This window comes from Perognathus longimembris, chromosome 7, assembly GCF_023159225.1.
Source record: "Perognathus longimembris pacificus isolate PPM17 chromosome 7, ASM2315922v1, whole genome shotgun sequence".
Lineage (NCBI taxonomy): Eukaryota > Metazoa > Chordata > Mammalia > Rodentia > Heteromyidae > Perognathus > Perognathus longimembris.
The window spans coordinates 50,372,337-50,392,473 of record NC_063167.1 but is presented as its reverse complement, the minus strand read 5'-3'; the positions used below and the strand labels follow the sequence as shown (position 1 = coordinate 50,392,473).

Genomic DNA, 20,137 nt, shown 5'->3' with positions numbered 1-20,137 from the left:
GACACACACACACACACACACACACACACACACACACATACACACCACATACACACATTTAGGTGAGGATTTAAGTGAGGACCAGAAAAGCTTTCCTAGACATTTCTTTATCAAAGAAGCAATGTATAATTTCACAGCATTGGATGTATATTTATTCTGACCACTGCACGGTTTGCTATTTCAGTTCCTCCGAAGATTTATGACATCTCAAATGATATGACCATCAATGAAGGAACCAACGTCACCCTTACATGCCTGGCCACTGGGAAGCCAGAGCCTTCCATATCCTGGCGGCATATCTCCCCATCAGGTAATGTGTAAATAAAACAGATCAATGTCATTTGTGCCATTTATTTTTCTCCTGATACCTCATTTGTTCTGAAGTTGAGTCAACTTATTTAGATTTTTTTTGTATCTCTTCCCCAAGATAGTCATGGTATATACATTTCCGAAGTTATACTTTGTGCTTACAGATACTATAATTCATAAAAGTGAAATGAACTATGTCAGAACCCAGAATAAAATCATGTCTTGACACCTAGTCAAGGTTATTTTCAAGTTAGTGTAGAGATAATTACAAATCAATAGACAAAAGACTCAAATGGAAATATCACCAGGGGTGGGAAAAAAAAGATCTTCATTTAAATGTGTAAGGGATTTATTCAATTGGCATTCACATGTTAATAGGCCAGCATGAACTGCTAAAGTAATCAGGGGAGAAAGAAATTATACAAATTGTGAGGTTGCTGGGTCTAATTTCAAACTGCTGTTCAGAATCAAGGATTTTTGAAGCTAGAATTAAATTTTAACTGATGAGAGAATGTAAAAACCCCAGAGTTTAAGTACTTTGCACACATAGATCACATAGGTAGTGGAAATTAAAGGCTGTAATATGTTTATGGGTTTTCCAGCACTTCTGCTGCTGTGTACATCTTCCCAAAGAAATTAGCCAATTTTAGAAAGTTGAGGATAATCATCATCAAAACAGACTGTTTTCCACAGCCATCCTCTAACAGTTGTGTACAATTTAAAAGTTTGAACTATATAGCTCTGAGAATTCCCTGGAGGTAAAGATGATAGCTTTAACAAATAAGATCACACTTCTTTACAGATAAATTTTTCTCTTTTTTGTTTTTTTATTTTTATTTATTTATTTTTTCATTGTGGCTCCAACAGAGCTGTAGCAATGAAACTGCTTTTAATGAAATCAAAAAGGAACATTTTATGTAGGCGTAGAAAGAACACAATTGGAAAATCTATTTTATCTGCTAATGCTTTCTTTAATATCACTTATCCTTAAGTGTCTTTCAGTTTCCTAATTTATGCAGTGAGTCTAATGAGACTCACATCACATGCTTAGAATTGGTATTAATGGGAGAGAAAAATCAATAAAACAGCAGTACACACTTATATAATATGCATTATGGTTTTATAATATTTCTGAAGTTTGAGTATGCTCTTGACTGCCCACATTTCAATATCTTGAGCTACAACAATATCATAAAACTCGTATATGAGCATCATATTCATGGCAGGACTCTCCGTGGGGGTGAAGTGAAAAAAATTCAGGTCTAGTAATTAGACATATCTGCTCTAACTTGATTTCTTAATTCATCAATGCAGTCAGCTTTTGTAAAAACCTCTTACCCTGGGCTGGGAATATGGCCTAGTGGCAAGAGTGTTTGCCTCGTATACATGAAGCCCTGGGTTCGGTTCCCAAGCATCACATATATAGAAAACAGCCAGAAGTGGTGCTGTGGCACAGGTGGCAGAGTAGTAGCCTTGAGCAAAAAGAAGCCAGGGACAGTGCTCAGGCCCTGAGTCCAAGCCCCAGGACTGGCAAAAAACAAACAAACACACAAAAACCTCTTACCCTCTATGACCCTTAGCTAGTTGTCTACTTTTCAAAAATTGCATGATGGAAATTGATAGATAAAATTATGTGTATTTATCTTGTACTTGATAGATTGACACACACACAGACACGTATGAAAGAAAAGAATGACAATATCTAGCTAATTAACAAATGCAATACCTCACATAGTTATTTTGTGGAGAGAGCACTTATTTTTTTTTTCCAATTTATTTTTTGCCAGTCCTGGGCTTTGGACTCGACCTGAGCACTGTCCCTGGCCTCTTCTTGCTCAAGGCTAGCACTCTGCCACTTGAGCCACAGCACCACTTCTGGCCATTTTCTATACATGTGGTGCTGGGGAATCCAGCACCCAGGTCTTCATGTATATGAGGCAAGCACTCTTGCCACTAGGAGAGAGCCAGCCCTGGAGAGAGCACTTAAAGATTACATTGTATTTTTCTAGAATATGGTAAATAACTATAACCTCCACCACTAGACATTTTGAATTAATTCCTCTTATCTGACGGTATCATTGATCAGCTATGCATATATACTGTTGTGGGACTGAAATAGGATAATGTACATACATATACTAAAAACATTATAGTTATTATAGAGAAGATATACAGAGTGCTTACATTCATGTGAATCCGATAAGAAGTACAGTTCCTTTTATACAGTGTCATTGGTTCCCGATTCTACACCATTCACTCCCTCCCATATCCACCCATGGTTGTATAGTTCACATTCATCAATGTACAATGTACTGCACTGCTGCAGTTTATCACCCTTTGTCCTTGGATTCTGTACTCTCCCTTAGCCCTTCCACAAATATGCATGAGAATGCACCATATAGAGGAAAAGGTAAAGAATACAGAAACATCAGAAAAATAAAAACAATGAAAAGAAAAAGGACCTTTTCATTTGTATGTATCTCTTTTTCATTTGTATGTATATTATTTTGTGCACATAGGAAGGGGTTCTTGGTTATTGCATCTATGTGATTCTCTCCCGAGACCAACCTCTTTTGGTCTCCTTGTATGTGAATATCTGGAATCCTGTATAATTTGTCGTGCCCCAGTGCATTTTAGATCAAACTTCTACATATCAGAGAGACGATGTGCCATTTGTCTCTCTGATCTTGACTTACCTCACTTAACATGATTTGTACTAGTTCCATCAATTTCCCTATAAATGAAATTATTTTATTCTTTCTAATGGCCGAGTAAAATGGCATTGTGTATGTACCACATTTTTTGGATCCACACATCTATAAATGTATTTAAAATTCAAAGTGATATGCAAATGAAGAGCTGATTCTTAATTGTCTTTCTAGGCATTTGCATCAGATATAGTACTAAAATTATTTTTCTAAGAATGAAGCACATAATCTCAATCTCAATGTAATTTAAGATTAATATTTTCAATTTAACTATACTACTTAGAAGTGCTTGTTGCTATGGATGTTCTTTTTTAAAGTGCTCAGATACATTTTAGTTTAATTAGACAACAGGAATGTTGGTGAAATTATTAAAATAATGATAATAGATCAGATCATAAAGCTGAAAGAAGACAAATTGGATTTAAAAATTAAACTATGAGTATATTTGTTTTCTACATTATGCCATACCAAGCAAGTACAATTAGCATAAATATTAATTATTATCCTGTGAATATATCCACTCAGAATATATTTGTAAATGCTCAAAATAATTTTAAATTTAATTCAAATTCACAATACTACATTCTCTATAGAAATATGTCTGTAATTTTGACAATTAGTTTGTTTGCATATTGATATTTATAACTAAATTTGTAGGTTTCAGATATCTGTTTATGTTTTATTGAAGAAATATCAGTATCATTTATATATATATATGCACACATATACAAACAGAAAATATAGTTGTATTCTTACAAGTCCTTTGAGCTAATTTTAACATTTTACTATTAGCCAGTGAGCTAGTAGAATCTTTGTTGTGTTGAATCTTGAATTTGAATGACATTATTAAGTTTATCCTTTTAAAAATTATAAATCTATCTAGGCATTGAAGATAAAAATTTGGGAGTTGCTAAGGTAATGATTATTATAGCTATGAAAGTGAGATCATTTAAATGGAAAGTATAGGAAAGCATGTTATGATTTAAGAAAGAACATGAATGGACATAAGGTAGTGAATACATTTCTTGTTAAACCTGTTACCCACTTCCTCATTTTTCTCCCACCTCCCCTCCCCAATTCCCATCCTTCGAGTTGTACGGGTAATTACTAATATATGGTCTTATATCACTACTGCATTGGTTCAGACCGTTGACTGCACTTTCACTGAGAAGTTTATGGATGTAGGAGTTTTCTGAGAGTTGATACCAATGATTTCTGTGCTTGTTCTTTTGTGTGTATATTTTTATATTGGGAATCAGTTTTAAATTTACAATTTAAAGCTTGTAATAAGTATGAGCCAAGTTTTATCCATTGTTATTTTTGTCGATTTAGCTCATTGCTTGCTTTGTATATTGAGCATATACCATATTCACAGAAGCTATTTGGCTTCTGAAAGGTTTTGTTATAATAAATTCAGTGTATGAGCTGGAAATATTGCTTAGCAGTAGAGTGTTTGCCTAGCATGCATGAAGCCCTGAGTTTGATTCCTCAGCACCACATAAACATAAAAAGCTAGAAGTGGTGCTAAGGCTCAAGACATAAGTGCTAGCCTTTAACAAAAAGATGCCAGGGACAGTGCCCACATCCTGAATTCAAGCCCAGGACTGGCAAAAAATAAAAACAAAAAATCCAGTGAAACTTGAAAATATTACAAGTGAAGTGTATTTAGTGCACCAAACTCACTGGAACAACATAACTGAGCACCATAGCATATTGCAGATTATATTATGGGTTGTTTCCCTGTGTGGCTGACTGGAAGCTGTGTGTATTGTCACTGCCCAGCTTTGTGAAGGAAGTTATCAAATATTATCAGAGCAGAAAAAAATACCAAAATTTGAAATTTGCTTTCTACTGAAGACATTCATTTTTCATCATCATAAAGCTGTAAAGTCCTAAGTTGACCTAATTTGTAGAACTGTTCATATTCATAGTCTTTATTGAACGATTTGAGAGCAATATTAAAAGGCACCTATTTTTAACTTCATTCTATCTAAACAGTTCAGTATATACTTCAGAAAAAATAGCATTCTCATTATTTAACAAACTTTTCAACGTCAGTAAATTTAAAATTGTTGTTATAGTTTATCTGATTAATTTACCAGCTTTGTCAATTGATCAAGATGTGTCCTACAGAATAGCTCTCTCTCTCTCTCAACACACAGACACAGACACACAGAAACACACATACACACACACACTTCTTTTTTCAGGATTATGTATTATACATAGTAGCCAAATGACTTTCATCTTCTATGTAGTGGGGACTACTTCCTCAGCCCATTCTTTGTCATTACAGAGCATTGACAGTTTAACAATGCGGATGTGTTCTCCCCTTAAGATAGAATGCTTCTAATTTGGAGGTTTGCCCCATATTTCCTTATGATTAGATTCCAGTTATGGTCAGTTGCAGAACTCAGTAATTGAAGTTGTATTTTTCTTCAATAATTATATTCATTGGTACATGAAATACATGTCACTCATTTTCAATTAATTTTAATTAACAGATCAAGGTGCTAACTTATTTCTACTCTGCACAATTTCTTTTTTTTTTCCTTCATGACACCAGTAAACAGCTTTCATAGGGGGAAAATTTAACACCATGGCATATAAAATCTGATATTTCTCATTCCATCCTTAGTTTTGAGATTACTGTGATTCTTCTATGAATCAATCTTCACTCTATTGAGTCAACTGATGACTTTCTTCCAAGCCTCAGTAGTAACTTCACATCTACAAGTTAGCATTGTTGTGCCAAGTCGCGAAACCACCACCAAGAAGACCACCGAGACTCAGACATTCCTAAATGCAAAAGAAAAAGCAAGGCAAGGCTTTATTTAAGCGAGCTGCAACTCGGGACTTGTCCTACCCACCAACACAGCGGAGGTTAGGAGGGAGCCCATAGCTGTGATTACACAGGGCTTATAAAGGCAAAGAACAAAGTTACAACAATCAGGTGTTCAAGCAAGCAAGATTAGGATACAGGTACAAATTTCATTGGCTCAGGGTTCGAGGCACCCCAGGGGTGGTCAGAGTTAATGGGCCCTAATGGGCTTATCCTGGGTCTGCTCACAGGGCCTGCTTATCTCAGGTTGTCATGTTAAAGTGGGGTTCACATGGTAAAATGGGGTTCACGTGGTAAAATGGGGCCTGACTTCAAAGTCTGGCACTTCATTACTTGGTACTTTACTGCAAACAAGAAACTTAATTATTCTATTGATATGTTTATTTAGTTGTTTATTAATCAACTTTTATGACATGGGTCATAGAGATATAAATTTGTTTATACTTGATCAGAATCATTAACATCTTTAATTATTTAATGCTAAAATTATCCCCATTTTAGCCATTGAGAATCAATTATTCTGGCTCCTACATCTCCATCATGTGCTGCCATAATTTTATTAAAGGCTTCCATATTTTCTACCATCACAAAATGCCAGGCTCATCTTTCGTGTTTCCTTTTCCATCTCTGTAATCAAATACATTACTTCAAGTGATTGGATCAACTTTAGGATTTTAACTACTTATATATCTCTTTTAAAGTAGATTAATACTGATCTGCCTTATATTAAAATTATTTTTAAAAGACACCCAGAAGTATAGACAACCTCTTCTAATGATTTGCAAAATATAGACAAATTCAGGACAAGTCTTGTTCTATTGAACAGTAAGTCCAAAACAGATCCAGAATCCAGTGTGTTTACAAAAAAACCCCACACTTTTAGAATGATGAGTAAAGAATATTCATGCCAAGGAAAATACAAGGAATCAGTTATAAAATGTGTAGATATTTTGCAGATGTTTGTACAGAACCCTGTCTCTTCTACCAATCCGATTGTTTTACAGACTTGGAATAGGTTAATGTTGTTTACAAATTCCTAACTTAAAATATATATTTTCATTCTTCTGGTAATTCTCTTTGAGTATTTGTACAAGGGAGTTGCCATTTAACAAAGTAACGTATGAATATAATACATCTCCTACTAGAAATATCACCATCAGATCACACCCATGCTGTACGAATTTTGATCCCACACTTAGCTTGGGATCCAGTTCCTGCTGTTAGCAATGTGTTTTAAGATGTTGGTTAACTTCTTCAAACTTCAAGTACAAAATGGTGATAATTATTTCACTGAATTCACAGAACGTTATGTGTGTTCAATGGAACAACACAGAGCATTGGAAGAGTTCACATAATCAACATTAAATGTGTTCTTAAATTTTGGCCAAGAAGAATTTCTCTCTTTGTGAAATTCAGGAGCCTATTTGTGAATTGTGGATGAGACCCACATCGCTGCTGTCAAATGAGATGATCTTGAAGTTAAAAATCATTTCAAACTCTTAGAGAATATTGAAAAGTTAACAAGTAATTATCAATTACCTATTACTTATTAGGTTAACAAGTCAAGACAGTGAAAAACGTAGGAAAAATTACAAGATATATATTAAAATAATAAATGATTTACAACAAATTTAGGGACATTTTGCATGCTTCTTTTCAAGCATTTACCTAGTATTGTTTTTCCTCATTTTTATTTTCTCTAAATCCATTGTTATTCTTTAGCATCTGCATTTTCTAGAGATGGTCATACTTCAGCACAATGTTGTTGTTTTTTTTATCTAATTGTCCTGTGCCTAATACTTTTGTTGAATACCTTAATAATCTGTAGGATTTAAGACTGTTTTGTAATTCAAGACAAAGACAATTTTAGTTCACATCTTTCACGATTTGTCAAGCATTTACTCCACTAAATATCTTTTTTCATTTTTCAATCCTACCTTTCTAATAACTCTCTGTGTACATCTTAAAAGGCTCAAGTTCTATAAGTCAATTTCTTGCACTTCTAATATTTGTTTAAAAGCCAGATACTGAACATTTATAAAGGGGACTTCAAACTAATGTTCTGAATTCTAAGGGAAGAGATGGAAGAGAAGATATCAGGAGACTAACAATTTTTCCAAGAACAGTGAGCAGTGAATGTTGTCATTCAAGTCAAATAGATACAAGTTATGTGTGCATGCCATGATTTCATAGTCATCACAATTCAGAGACATTATAGATCAGAACTCAAGAGAAGTCAAGAATTTATATAAGACATAGCTAGAGGGTAGAAACTCATGTGGAATTATTTTTCCCTCTATGAGCATTATACTTTATCTCTTTATTCACTTTTAAACCTCCTTATTCAATTAATATTTTACTTAGAATGATTATTAAGTATCACAGGAAAAATCAGGCATTCATTTTTGTAGTTACAATGTTCCCTGAACTACATCATTTGAATGGAAATAATTCTTTGAAGTGTAGCTGCTATCTTTATTTTCCTATCCTTTCATGGGACGGAGAACTCCTTGTATACATAGACATTCTGTTCATACTCAGATAACAAGACTTGGAAAGTTCAGCCTCCACAATTATTACTGCACCAATGACACACTTCTCTGTTTTTGACTCCTGCATGGCTTCTTAGCCCTAGTGATTAAGTATTCTAAACATAGACAATTGTTTGTTTTGGGATGTTTCTCTAATATTCCTCTAATATTATATTATAATAAATACATACAACCATAAACATAAATCAGTACCTTATTTTCCTTGCAGTCTCTGAATGACTATGTACTATTCACACAAAGACCTCCTCACAACAATGAAATTTTAGCCAACATGATTTAAGTAACTTTTGTCCATTACTTTCCATATTTTAGGTGGCAAAGTATTTTCATGTTGCATATTAAGCATCAAATTAAATTCATTGTACAGATGGGCATGATGTTAAGTATGCACTGTATTTTATACTTTGAAATAATAGTAAATACACAGGAGCTTGCAAAGTTGGATAGTTTCCATGAACACTTAACTTCTCCCAATTGTTACTTCATGCACAACTATAGAATGTGTCAAATCAGATAATAGACCTTATTTTCTGTATGCAATTTATGTATTTCCATTAGTTCTCTTCTACTATAAGCATATACAAACTACCAATTAAGACTAAAGCCCATTTTCTAAACTAAGAATTGTCAGATTTTTGAGTTGTCCAGAGAGAGAGTATTTTAAGGCTATCCAAGTCAAGTATCCATTAAGCTTGAATCAGCAATTAAAGGTCCACTTTGTTGTCCCTTATTGTCAACAAAGAAATTTAGAACATCACAATGCTCATTCCTTTACATGTGGTGTACAGCTTCTTTTTCTCTATGGCAGTATGGTTGAATATTGGTGAACAAAATATATATATATATTACAAAACATAAGCATTGTACTCTCTGGTTCTTTAAGAAAATGTTTAGTGACTCCTGCACTAAATTTTGAAAAGAGTTTGCCTTATAATGTTGTTTCTCAGCTGACAGACATACAGCGTTAGCCTACTAAAACTTCCATAATTATATTAAATACAACCTTAAGACAGAAAATGTTAATTACTAATTATCAGAAAAAGTAGGAGACTGTAAGAAGTGAAAACTATTCACAGAAAACAATGCACACTCTTGCAATCTATTGTTCCACATAACTCTGAAAATAGCTCCAATCATCACAGGTACAAACTAGAAAGTATTAGTAGCTATTATTCTTCTTAATTCCATTGTCACTCCTCTTGTGAAAGAGTCTTCCTTGAAATACCTGCATTTAGAGCCAAGACCAAGGGTGATACGATGAAGAGGCTGTGTGTATTAGTGTTCTTTCTGAGCTGGCAGTCTGTCACCCAAACACTGTAATTGTTTAAGATTCTTGTTTCAGATTTGCAATCCTGACATTGCACTTTGCGCTTTGATGCTAGCAAAGAAAAATTCAGTAAAACCAGCAATTTATGCTAATGACATTTCAACAATACTAGATCTTCAGATTACAAGCTATGGTTCCAGTTCCATTGTAGAGCAGCACTCTATGTGGAGCTTTTGTGAATTTCCATAATGGCTTTACATAATGGATAATTATATAATGAATGAATTTACATAATGATGGCAAGTTAAACTTTTACCATAAGATTGCACACCAACAATTTATATATGCTGTTAAAATTGCATCTTTGTTCAAAATTTTCTTTATAATTTTAACTTTCAATTGTCTGTTTCTCAAGTCTCCTTTACCTCTATCCATTCAGTGGTATTCAGAGCTGTTAATGCCTGCTATTTGAATATGGAAGCAGAAACATTTTTGGTATTTTACCATACTTATAAAACCAAACAATGGGCCTGATGATATGAGCATAAACATAAAAATAATTCACTATTTTCAGAGGAAGGTGTTTTCTCATAAAAAAGAAGTTACTATCTATTTTATAAAACACTGTCTTTCTTATGAAACTTGGCTTTTCTTTAGAGATAGGATATTGTTTTCTTATTTATTGTCAAAATGAAGTACAGAAGGGTAATAGTTTCATATGCAAGGCAAGTAAATTACTTATTCAACTTGTTATGTCCTCCCTCATTTTCCCCCCATCTCCCCCCTCCCCAGTTCCCTTCCCCCCATGAGTTGTAACATTGGTTTATACCAATTGTTTTTCTAAGTAACACTTTTGCAATAATTTGTCTTTTTATCCTTTGTCTCTCATTTTTGGTATTACCTATCCCTTCCCTAGTTCCAATACATGTCTATACACTATCTGGAGTACTAAAATCAGTTACAGTATTAGGTGGAGTAAAACCACAGGAAGAGAATATGAGAGAACAAAAGGTACAGTTTCACAAGGCATGTTGAAATTAACTACAGCCTTGATATACCACTTATTTCCATAACATGGAGTTCATTTCACTTAGTATTATCTTATGTGTTCATATGGGCATAGCTATTGAGGTGTTGTGCTCTTCTATGTCTATCCCAGATATGTACTAATTATTCCCTGTGAAGAAAACCTTAGGGTTTGTGTTTCTTTGGGTCTGGGTCACTTCACTTAGTATGATTTTTTTCCATGTCCTTCCATTTCCGTATGAACTGAGCAGTATCATTCTTTCTAAGAGAGGCATAGAATTCCATTGTACATATGTACCACATTTTCTTGATCCACTCAGCTGAGGGGCATCTGGGTTGGTTCCATATTTTAGCAATGACAAATTGTGCTGTGATGAACATAGTTGCGAGACATAGTATATTTAAAAATAGAACAACATTATAGATTATACCTCTGCTTAGTAAACTTAATTTCAGAAGTAGGCAGTGGTTAACATTATAGTACTTGCATTTGAGACCTAGTTTGTGTAGAGTCTGTTCCTTTCCCCATGATTTCAAGGTCATGTTATGTGTATTAAGGAAGAGTGGTTCATAAATGGTTTCGTCTAAACAAGAAGAGACTCTGTGAAAAATGATCTTTAGAAACAGTACCTTTTACTTTGCTGTGTTGGGATTTCATGGATAAATTTCCATTTATAATGTTATGTGGATATTAATTATATTTCAGTATATCTCAGAAACAAATTTTATTACCTTGGTCACAACTAGGAATGGTTTCCAGTGGAAAATTAGAATAATACCAAATAATTAAATCTGTGACAATCACATTTTATGTGTGTTCTTTTATATTAAAGTAAGTATAGCTATGATTCAAGAAATTACAGATTACATAGTAGTCAACAAATATTCATTTATTGAATTTATCAAATAGTATCATTTGAGAATACCATACAGTTGTTAAATGTCTGAGAAGCTTATGTTAATAAATGTTTTACAATTAAGATGAATTAAAATGTGACAGTTTATCACCAACAAGATTATATCATTCCACAAGACATTAGAGTAAAATAGATATTTTCATACATATGAAATGTCTGCTCACTGCAGGCATTAACCTGGGCAGCTTCCTTAAGCTCTGTTTGCCTTCTTACCTTCATTTAAAATGTGGAGATGATAGCAGGATTAATATTTCTTTTTTTTTTTTTACATACAAGAGATACTAAAAGTAAAGAATTTGAAAGGACACTCATTCAGAATTATAAGTCCCCCAATCTTAGCTATTACTATTAAAATTTCTCTCACAAAAAGATTATAATAAATAATGGACCCTTGTGATATATTTACTTAAATGTGAAATAACAATTGGGTTTCAAAACTGGAGAGGTGTCATCTTATTTTGTTTTTGTTTTGTTTTGATGTAGAAAGTACTGGTGTGTTTACTGAGTGAGAACCAGAACAATTTCCAGAAATATACGTTTGAGTTAATTACTCAGATTCCAAAAACTGTAGAGAAATGGAGGGTGGATATGAAACACAGTGTACTGAAGGAGGAGGTACAATTTATTTTTTTATTTTTTATTTTTTTTGCTAGTCCTGGGGCTTGGACTCAGGGCCTGAGCACTGTCCCTGACTTCTTTTCTTGCTCAAGGCTAGCACTCTGCCACTTGAGCCACAGCAACACTTCTGGCTGTTTTCTATATATGTGGTGCTGAGGAATTTAACCCAGGCCTTCATGTGTACGTGAAGCAAGTACTCTACCGCTAGGCCATATTCCCAGCACGGTACAATTTTTTAAGAGACTGATTCCTTTAATTATATTTTTGTTGAAGAAAATTCTACAAAAATAAATAACAGAATGGTACAGTTTCACACAGCTCTAGTTTCCTAAAAGTGAGCCTCAGAATGAAGGAACCATGTCTCTTTCAGTCTTCCACATAATCACTAGTGATAACACACTAAAAGTGAAAAGGATGCTGTGACCAGAGTACTGCAAATAATGCTGTCATATTTTTATGTTTTTATCATCAGCAGCAGCAGCAGCTGTCATATTTATTCTTAGCTAACTATGCAACTCAGTTTCATCTTGCTTAAGCTTCCAAAAACATGGAGACGTAATAATCGTAATATTTTCTACCAGAAGACATAACTTTCACCCTCAACATTTTATAAAATATTTCCTAGCATAAAGAAACTGTCTCATAAAATGATAAATAACTGGTTTTCTCAGACTGACAAGTAGTTAATGGCAGCATTCATTATAAATAAAATGTGTATGTAAACCCTGTCTGAGAGATTGTGCCTTTAAAAATTCATTTCATTTCTTTCTTTCTTCTTTCTTCCTTTGAGTAGTGCTGGAGTTTACATTCAGATCCTTGTTTGTGTTTGTAAGGCAAGGACACACATTCTGGCAACTTGAACAAAGTCTCCATGTCTTTATGCTTTAGCATATTTTTCAGATCTACTCCCTTTTATTTTGGGCTGGCTTCTGACTGATATCCTATTGCCTAGCCTTTTAGGTATCTAGGACAATAAGGATGAACCACTACACCCATTTTTATTTGCTGAGATGAAGGTTGCAATAATTTCTTATTCAGGTTAGCCTTGAGATGTGGGGCACACATGGAAGTCAACTAGCTGGCTCCACCTGTTTCTCAGTCTTGGGGCCACGTGTGGCTAAGATGGCAGCCTCTAACAACAACGTGCAGCTGCTACAAGTGTCTTTGGTTATAACCTGGAGATGGTTCTGTGGGCTGTGACACCGGCTCTTCCACCCTTGATGGACAGCTCATGCCTCCCTTCCTGCTGATCTTAGAACTGATTGGCTCCTGTGCCTTATATTAGTGGCATGTACTTCCCCAATAAACGAGATCTTGCAGTCACTTGACTCCCAGCCTGTCTAATTGTCCTCTGGTGAGGGAGGGCTGGGTGCAGCTGGCCTGCTGACCCTTCTCCTTTCTTAGCTCGACCAGTTGGGGCGAGCCTTCCTTGTCTCTCCCGCCGGTCGGGGAAGCATGGGGGGCTAAAAACCCCGACAATGAGTTATGATTCTTGATGTCTCTGCCTCCTGAATACTTAGATTGACAGGCAAGGAACACCGTGAACACCTCTAAGAAAGTAGATTTATTGACGTTTTTATGACGCTTTCACCCCAGTTATTTGAGAACTTGAAGTAAGAAGACTGTACGTTCAAGTCCAGCTCTGGCAAAGTAAACAAGAAGACCCAGTCTCAAAACTAAAAACTTTAAGGGCAGGATTGCTGACTGAATCATAGAAAGCTTGCTTTTTAAGAGGGAGGCACTACATTCAGTCCTCACTACTGAAAAAGAAAACACAAAACAATAAAAACCAAAGAACTCTCCTTATAAAGTTCTTTTCCCCCCACTTTTCTTTATAGTCAACCTTTTTTTATTGTTTCTTTCTGCATTACGTTTGAATGCAATCCAGTAGCAGCCTATTGTTTCTGGACAGTACTGACACTCTAGAGATGTATTCCTCCCATACATCATTGTAGCATTGTCATTCTGACGATATATTAGTGTAATACATCTTCAGAGCTCTCAAATGAGAAGCTGTCTAGGAAGAATGGGATGAGGAGCAAATTCAATTCAATTATAACACAAAAGAACTAGCTGAAAAGAAGGAAAGAACTTTCCCAGCATATTGTCTGTGAAGTCGATTAAAACTGGATATTTCATGGAAGTATGGTCTGCTATTCTTTTGGTGATTGGTCAAGCAATTATTGTGGAGTTTAAACACACATATGAAAAGTGAAATGGCTTCTCAACCACACTCTGCCTTTAATTTGATAAAGGCCTAATATTTATTCAAGTCATTTAATTGATTTAAGAGGAGAATATACAAACAATTCTATTTAATTTATAAACCTCTAATATCCACTTACCCTCCAGATTCATTGATTAAAATAGGATAGGCAGAAATACATGCAAATTTATCAAATACAGTCTAGCATTATTTTATTTACTTATTTTTGGACACAAAAAATTTTCCCTCAATAGAAAAAGTAAAGTAGTGTTTTAAACACAGGAGGGACTTTATTTCATTTTAGCTTGTGGCTTCATCCACTTGCAGAATGGTCTTGTCATTGACTCAGTTGTGATAAACTGGAAGATATAAATATAATTCAGAGAAATACGAAATTTTTGGTTTGGTCATTGTAAGGTACAAGGTATGTTTGGCATTTAAGTGGAAATGTCAGTGAATAATTATCTCAAGGAAAACCCTGAGGGGTGGGGGGAGGGGGAGGAATGAAACATGCAGTGTTGTGTCCAGGTTTGTTCTGAGGAGACAGAGGAGACAAATAGAAGAGATTCCCAAGACCAACCTATGAAGATTTGAACACTATAGAACAAAGGACTTAGAGTTGTTAGTATGACAATGAAGAACTAGGAGAGTGAAATACAAAGAGTAAGAAATTGACACAACTAGACAGTGACCTAAGGAGTTGATGCAACAGACAGACAACACACAGGAAATGGCCTATTGTGTCTGGCAATATGGAAATCATTTATGACCTTGATCAGAGCAGTTTCAGTGAATCTGTATGAGATTCAGCCAGAACAGGGAGGTTGAATAATGATTATAGTTAGTGGTGTGGAGACAGAGTGGTGCGAGGTTTTGTGATAAGTGAGAGTAGAGAAGTTGGGAGACTGCAGGACAGTTGGGGATGTTATCTTAAGAGAATAATAGATAATATTGCAAACCTTGTACTTATTATCCTATTTCAACATTAGCAAAACATCACTAAATCGCCACGTACAGCGCCTAAGGGGAAGTTGTTAATTTACTTCATAAAATGTCTTATGTTGAAAGGACCATAAACAATAGTAATGACTGAGCTCTTACACTCAACCTATCATAAAACAAAACAGGATGGCATAGTAGCATTGCAAAAGAGCTGTCATTATTACCCTTTTTGTGTTTTCTTCTTAAACCCATGAAATAAAATTTTTTTTTTCTGGTTCTTCCTGCATGCCAAAAGAACTCATCACTTTACAGGTGCATATGGTGCTCTTTCCTCGGCTCAGTTCCTGGAACACTTCCTGTCACTCTGAGAAACTTGAAGTTCTTTAGTCCCAGCTCTTTCAGGAAAGCTTGCTGCCTTCCATTTTTTTATATAACTTGTTGTGTACTTTGTTTCATTTCTTTCTCTGCCTTGAAATTGTGTGTGCTCGATGCCCAATTCATCACCCAAACTGTGGGCTGCCACTGACTGAGATTGTCACCCGGCAGTTTCTTGCTCAAAGGAGTCACCATCCTTTTCAGTGTGGTCTGTAACAGGAGGCAGTCTTCAAAAAAGCAGGCTTCCTCTTCCCAGGTGTTCTGCTGCTCTGTAGCTTCATACCTTGCCACCTGTTCCCCTCTCCATTCTGAAAGGATGCCCAGCATATGTTGGATCCACAAAGTTAATCAGGAAGAAGAAGGAAAGCTATTAGGTGCAGTTTCCAGGTATTAGGGGAGAAAAGTTTCTGCTTCTGCTCTTGCTGAGTTTGTTCTGTTCTTTAACAACTACACTTAACCTCAAATAAGGCAAGACTCAGGTCTAATAAAATTTTATCTAATAGTTCCAAGAAAAAGCTTTGTATGCTGACCTTGATATACTTGTTAGATCTTTAAATTGTGTTGAGATTCTCAAAGGTTGCTTTTGTGATATACTAGGTCCATATATAATTTAAGGCAATAATATAAAAATATTAAATATTTTTTAAAATTCTGACAAGGAGAATTGTGTCTCAACCTTTATTTGGCCTTTGTTTGCAAGTTTTTCTACTACAAGATTTCTTTCTACAGATGGAAGGGTAATCAGATGTTAGGGGGTTGAATAGGAAATGATTTCTACAAACCTCACGAAATTGAAGGACACATGTTGAACATGTTCAGGCCCTGACATAATCATCTTTAATCATGATGTCTAGACTAAACATCAAACATTCCTCAATTGGGATGCACTTCAAATTGTCTCTCAATCCTAGTCTTCTCATGTGCTGCTGTTCAATTTTGTTATTTTTCAACTATTCTTTCATTTATGCCTCTAAAGTACTTACAAATTTGAAATATGCCCTTGAAAGATGGCCTGGATCTAGCAAATGTAAGGCTAAACGTATCCTCTCAAAATATAGTCACAGTAAAGTTACTGAAGGAATTGTGTTTAAAAATGAGCAGAAGGCAGTTTTCATATCAGTGAATCAGTGATTCCCAATGACTAATTATGGAACTGACAGTATGTAGATCTAGAATTGTAAATGGGAATAAGTGCTGTAATTCTGGACCAAGAATTCATAAACAAGCTGAAGACTTCTGGGATTTGTCACACTCATTTACCACTCCCACTTTTGAGGATGCATATGCATGTTGACAACATTATCATATATGCAAGGGCTATGATTGTGAACTCATTTCTATCCTGACTTTTAAAGTGCTCCCTTGACACATAATGAATGTGATTTTTTTTTAAAGTGACATAATAGAAACATATATTTGGTGACTTTTTATAATGATTTCATATCCTTCTCCTACCAACAATATCTTCTGTAAGTATTTATTGTCTTCCAGGCAATTTATAGTCATATTATTAATGAAAAATCAAGAATACTTTTATTATAGGTGAATTATTCACATTTTTGAGACAGAGAACCTGGTCCTCTTGACATTTAGTAATTTTCCTAAGGACTATTCTTAGATATTTGTGAGTCAGAATCCTTCATTCAATTAGACACTAATAACCAAAACTACTGACCATAACTAAAAGAAGAATACAAATATGAATTTCTGACTACACAATAGTGGTAATGAATAGGCCTAGAATCTCCAGATCATGGTCTTCTTATTATAAAGTGGTGTTCATATAAAACTGGACATAATTTTCCAGGAGGGTTTCCCACACAAATACCTGTTGTGAACAGAATATACATATACACAGTTAAACAATCAACTGATTATTATTTTAATTAGTAATAAAGAATGTACAGTATTCTAATTAAGAACACTGCCTAAGTGTATACTAGCACTTAGGAAAGTGAGAATGGGCATCAATGATGGATTTAAGAATAAGGAAAATATGGCTTTATTGTGGGAGATTCCTTTATTTTACCAAGAAATATATTAGGAAAATTTACTACTTGTTTACATTATTATCTTATATACAGTATATTTTCTAAAGTGGAAGAATAAGAGAAGGAAAGCATGGCAATCTTGCATACAGTTCATCTTCATCTGGTTGATCTAAACTAACCAGAGCAATTGTATATTTTTATAGAGCAGAAGCCAACAAGTCATATTTTTTCTAGTATTTGTTTTTTGTGTGAATGTGCGTTCTGCAACTTGAGGCCCTGTTGTTATCCCTTAGGTTTCTTCTGCAAGACTGGCACTCTACTTCTTGAGTTATAGTCTCATTTCTAGCTCTTTAGTGGCTAACTGGAGGAAAAAATTCCAGGAATTTTCATGCCTGGGCTGGCTCCAAACTATGATCATCACTTCTCAGTCTCCAGAATGGCTAGGATTATAAGCGTGAGCCACCACTTTCGGCTTCAGTGCTTTTTAAAAAAATTTTTTATTAAGTTTTATTAAGAACAACCCAATATTAGCTAAGCATTGTTTAATGCAGCAGCAGAAGAGCTGAGTAATGCAACATGAAGGTTTGCAAAAGTGAAGTTTTTATTTATTTATAGAATTTTCTAGGCTAGACAAGTAGTTTTTCTTATGGTTTGTTTTGCTTTGCTTTCTTCTTTAGGCGGAATGCTTGCCTAGCAAACACAAGTCCTTGAGTTCCAACTCTGAGGCAGATAAGAGACAGACCCTTTTGTGTATTTTTAGTACATTTCCTTGTAAGGGCGTACAGCACATGAACTTTTACTGCAACTTACAAGGCCATTATCTGATTTTACAGTTATTATTCCCAATATATTATATAATTTTAAATTACTTTTCATTAATTCTGCAAGTAATTACGTAAATTACTTTAAAAAAATTGCCAACTTGAGTTAGTCAGTGAACCAAATGATCATTCTATTTCCATTCTGAGTCTAAAATTCTCATTCTCATATTATTCTGAATATTTATTTCACACAATTTCCCCATCTGTGTCAAGAATATTTTTTTACTTCAAAATTCTAAAGGGATACATGCTTGATTGTATTTTTTTACTGATAGGGAAAATGTGTGTCTGGACTTTCCTCTAGAAAGAATGCCACTCTTAGACAATTTATGTAGGCACTTGTAAGTGAGGCAGTTGTTTTTTTCTTGGAAAAGTTGCTCTGAGCTGGCACATTTGCCCAGGAGGCCTGTGAGCCTCCACTGAGTGACAATCACAGAAGCAGCTCAGGGCAGAATGGCTCCTGCAAAGTAAGATAAAAGTCCCCATTTGATCAACGTCCAATGCTTAAAAAAAAGCACAAACAAACAGGGGGCGGGGGAGGAACTTGCGAAATAAAATCAATAAGGTCTCTGTCTGGGATTTGGGAAGTCAAACAATGGGAAAATGTGTGATTTAATAGTATTGATCTTCAGAGACATCCTCTGCATAGCCTCTTATGCATTTAGCAAGATTTTGTTGTGTTAAATGCTGATCATTCACTGTTCCACAAGTCAAATACTTTTCTTGATGTGCTCAAATTATACTGAAGTCTAACATAAAATAATCATGATATTTATGCTTTAGAGTAGAAATAAGTAAACTGTATAAATAAATTTGAAATGCTATATTAAAATTACAGATCTTAGATTGCTCATTACTGACCTTAGCTGAGAGTTTGCCTCTGATTGGTGAGGCTCTAAAAACTGAAGCCATTGCACTTCTCCATCATATTGCGTACTGCTTTGTATACAGGACACAATCTAAAAGAAAGAAAAAAAATCAAACAAAGAATGACAGGTTTACACCTAATATTTCACTACTTTCTCATCCTTTTAGTAATAATTTCTAAGGTATTCTCTGCTCCAAATGCACATCTAATAATAACTTAAAAACATAGGCAATATACAACTTAAGTCTCCTTACATTAAATGTAAACACATGGATCTATGTATGTGGGCACATGAGTATACTCAGAGTCATAGCTTAAACATTCAAACAAAAAATCAAATACTATGTTTCCTCTTTGGACAACCGGTAGCACTCAATAAAACTTACACTGTTCTTTCTGGCACATAGGGAAGTGAATGGCAAAATGGCATATTTTCTGAAAGAAGGGGGCAACCACAGGAAAGATGTTTTTTTCCTGTGCTTTGAGAGTCATTTTTACAGGTAAGTGGAAAACCAAGGGAATTAAATAGTCAATGATGCCCAATGACTGTTTGTATATTTATCACTTGTAAATATGACAGACCAGCCATGAGTTGTGAAGGGTGGAATAATACAATCTATACTTATACCTTACTGTGTGGTTTAAGAGTTCACCACTGAAATGCTGAAGGTGAGTTTAGTCAACAGTCAGTTGAC

At 34.8% G+C, this 20,137-nt stretch overlaps 1 protein-coding gene across 1 annotated transcript in view; it reads left to right on the top strand.

Moving 5' to 3' along the window:
* Negr1 (neuronal growth regulator 1) overlaps positions 1-20,137 on the top strand; it is a 799,300-nt gene that overhangs the window by 467,296 nt on the left and 311,867 nt on the right. The window contains exon 3 of the mRNA XM_048351585.1: positions 185-310. Coding sequence (XP_048207542.1) covers positions 185-310 — 126 coding nt within the window. The remainder of the gene's footprint in view (positions 1-184; positions 311-20,137) is intronic.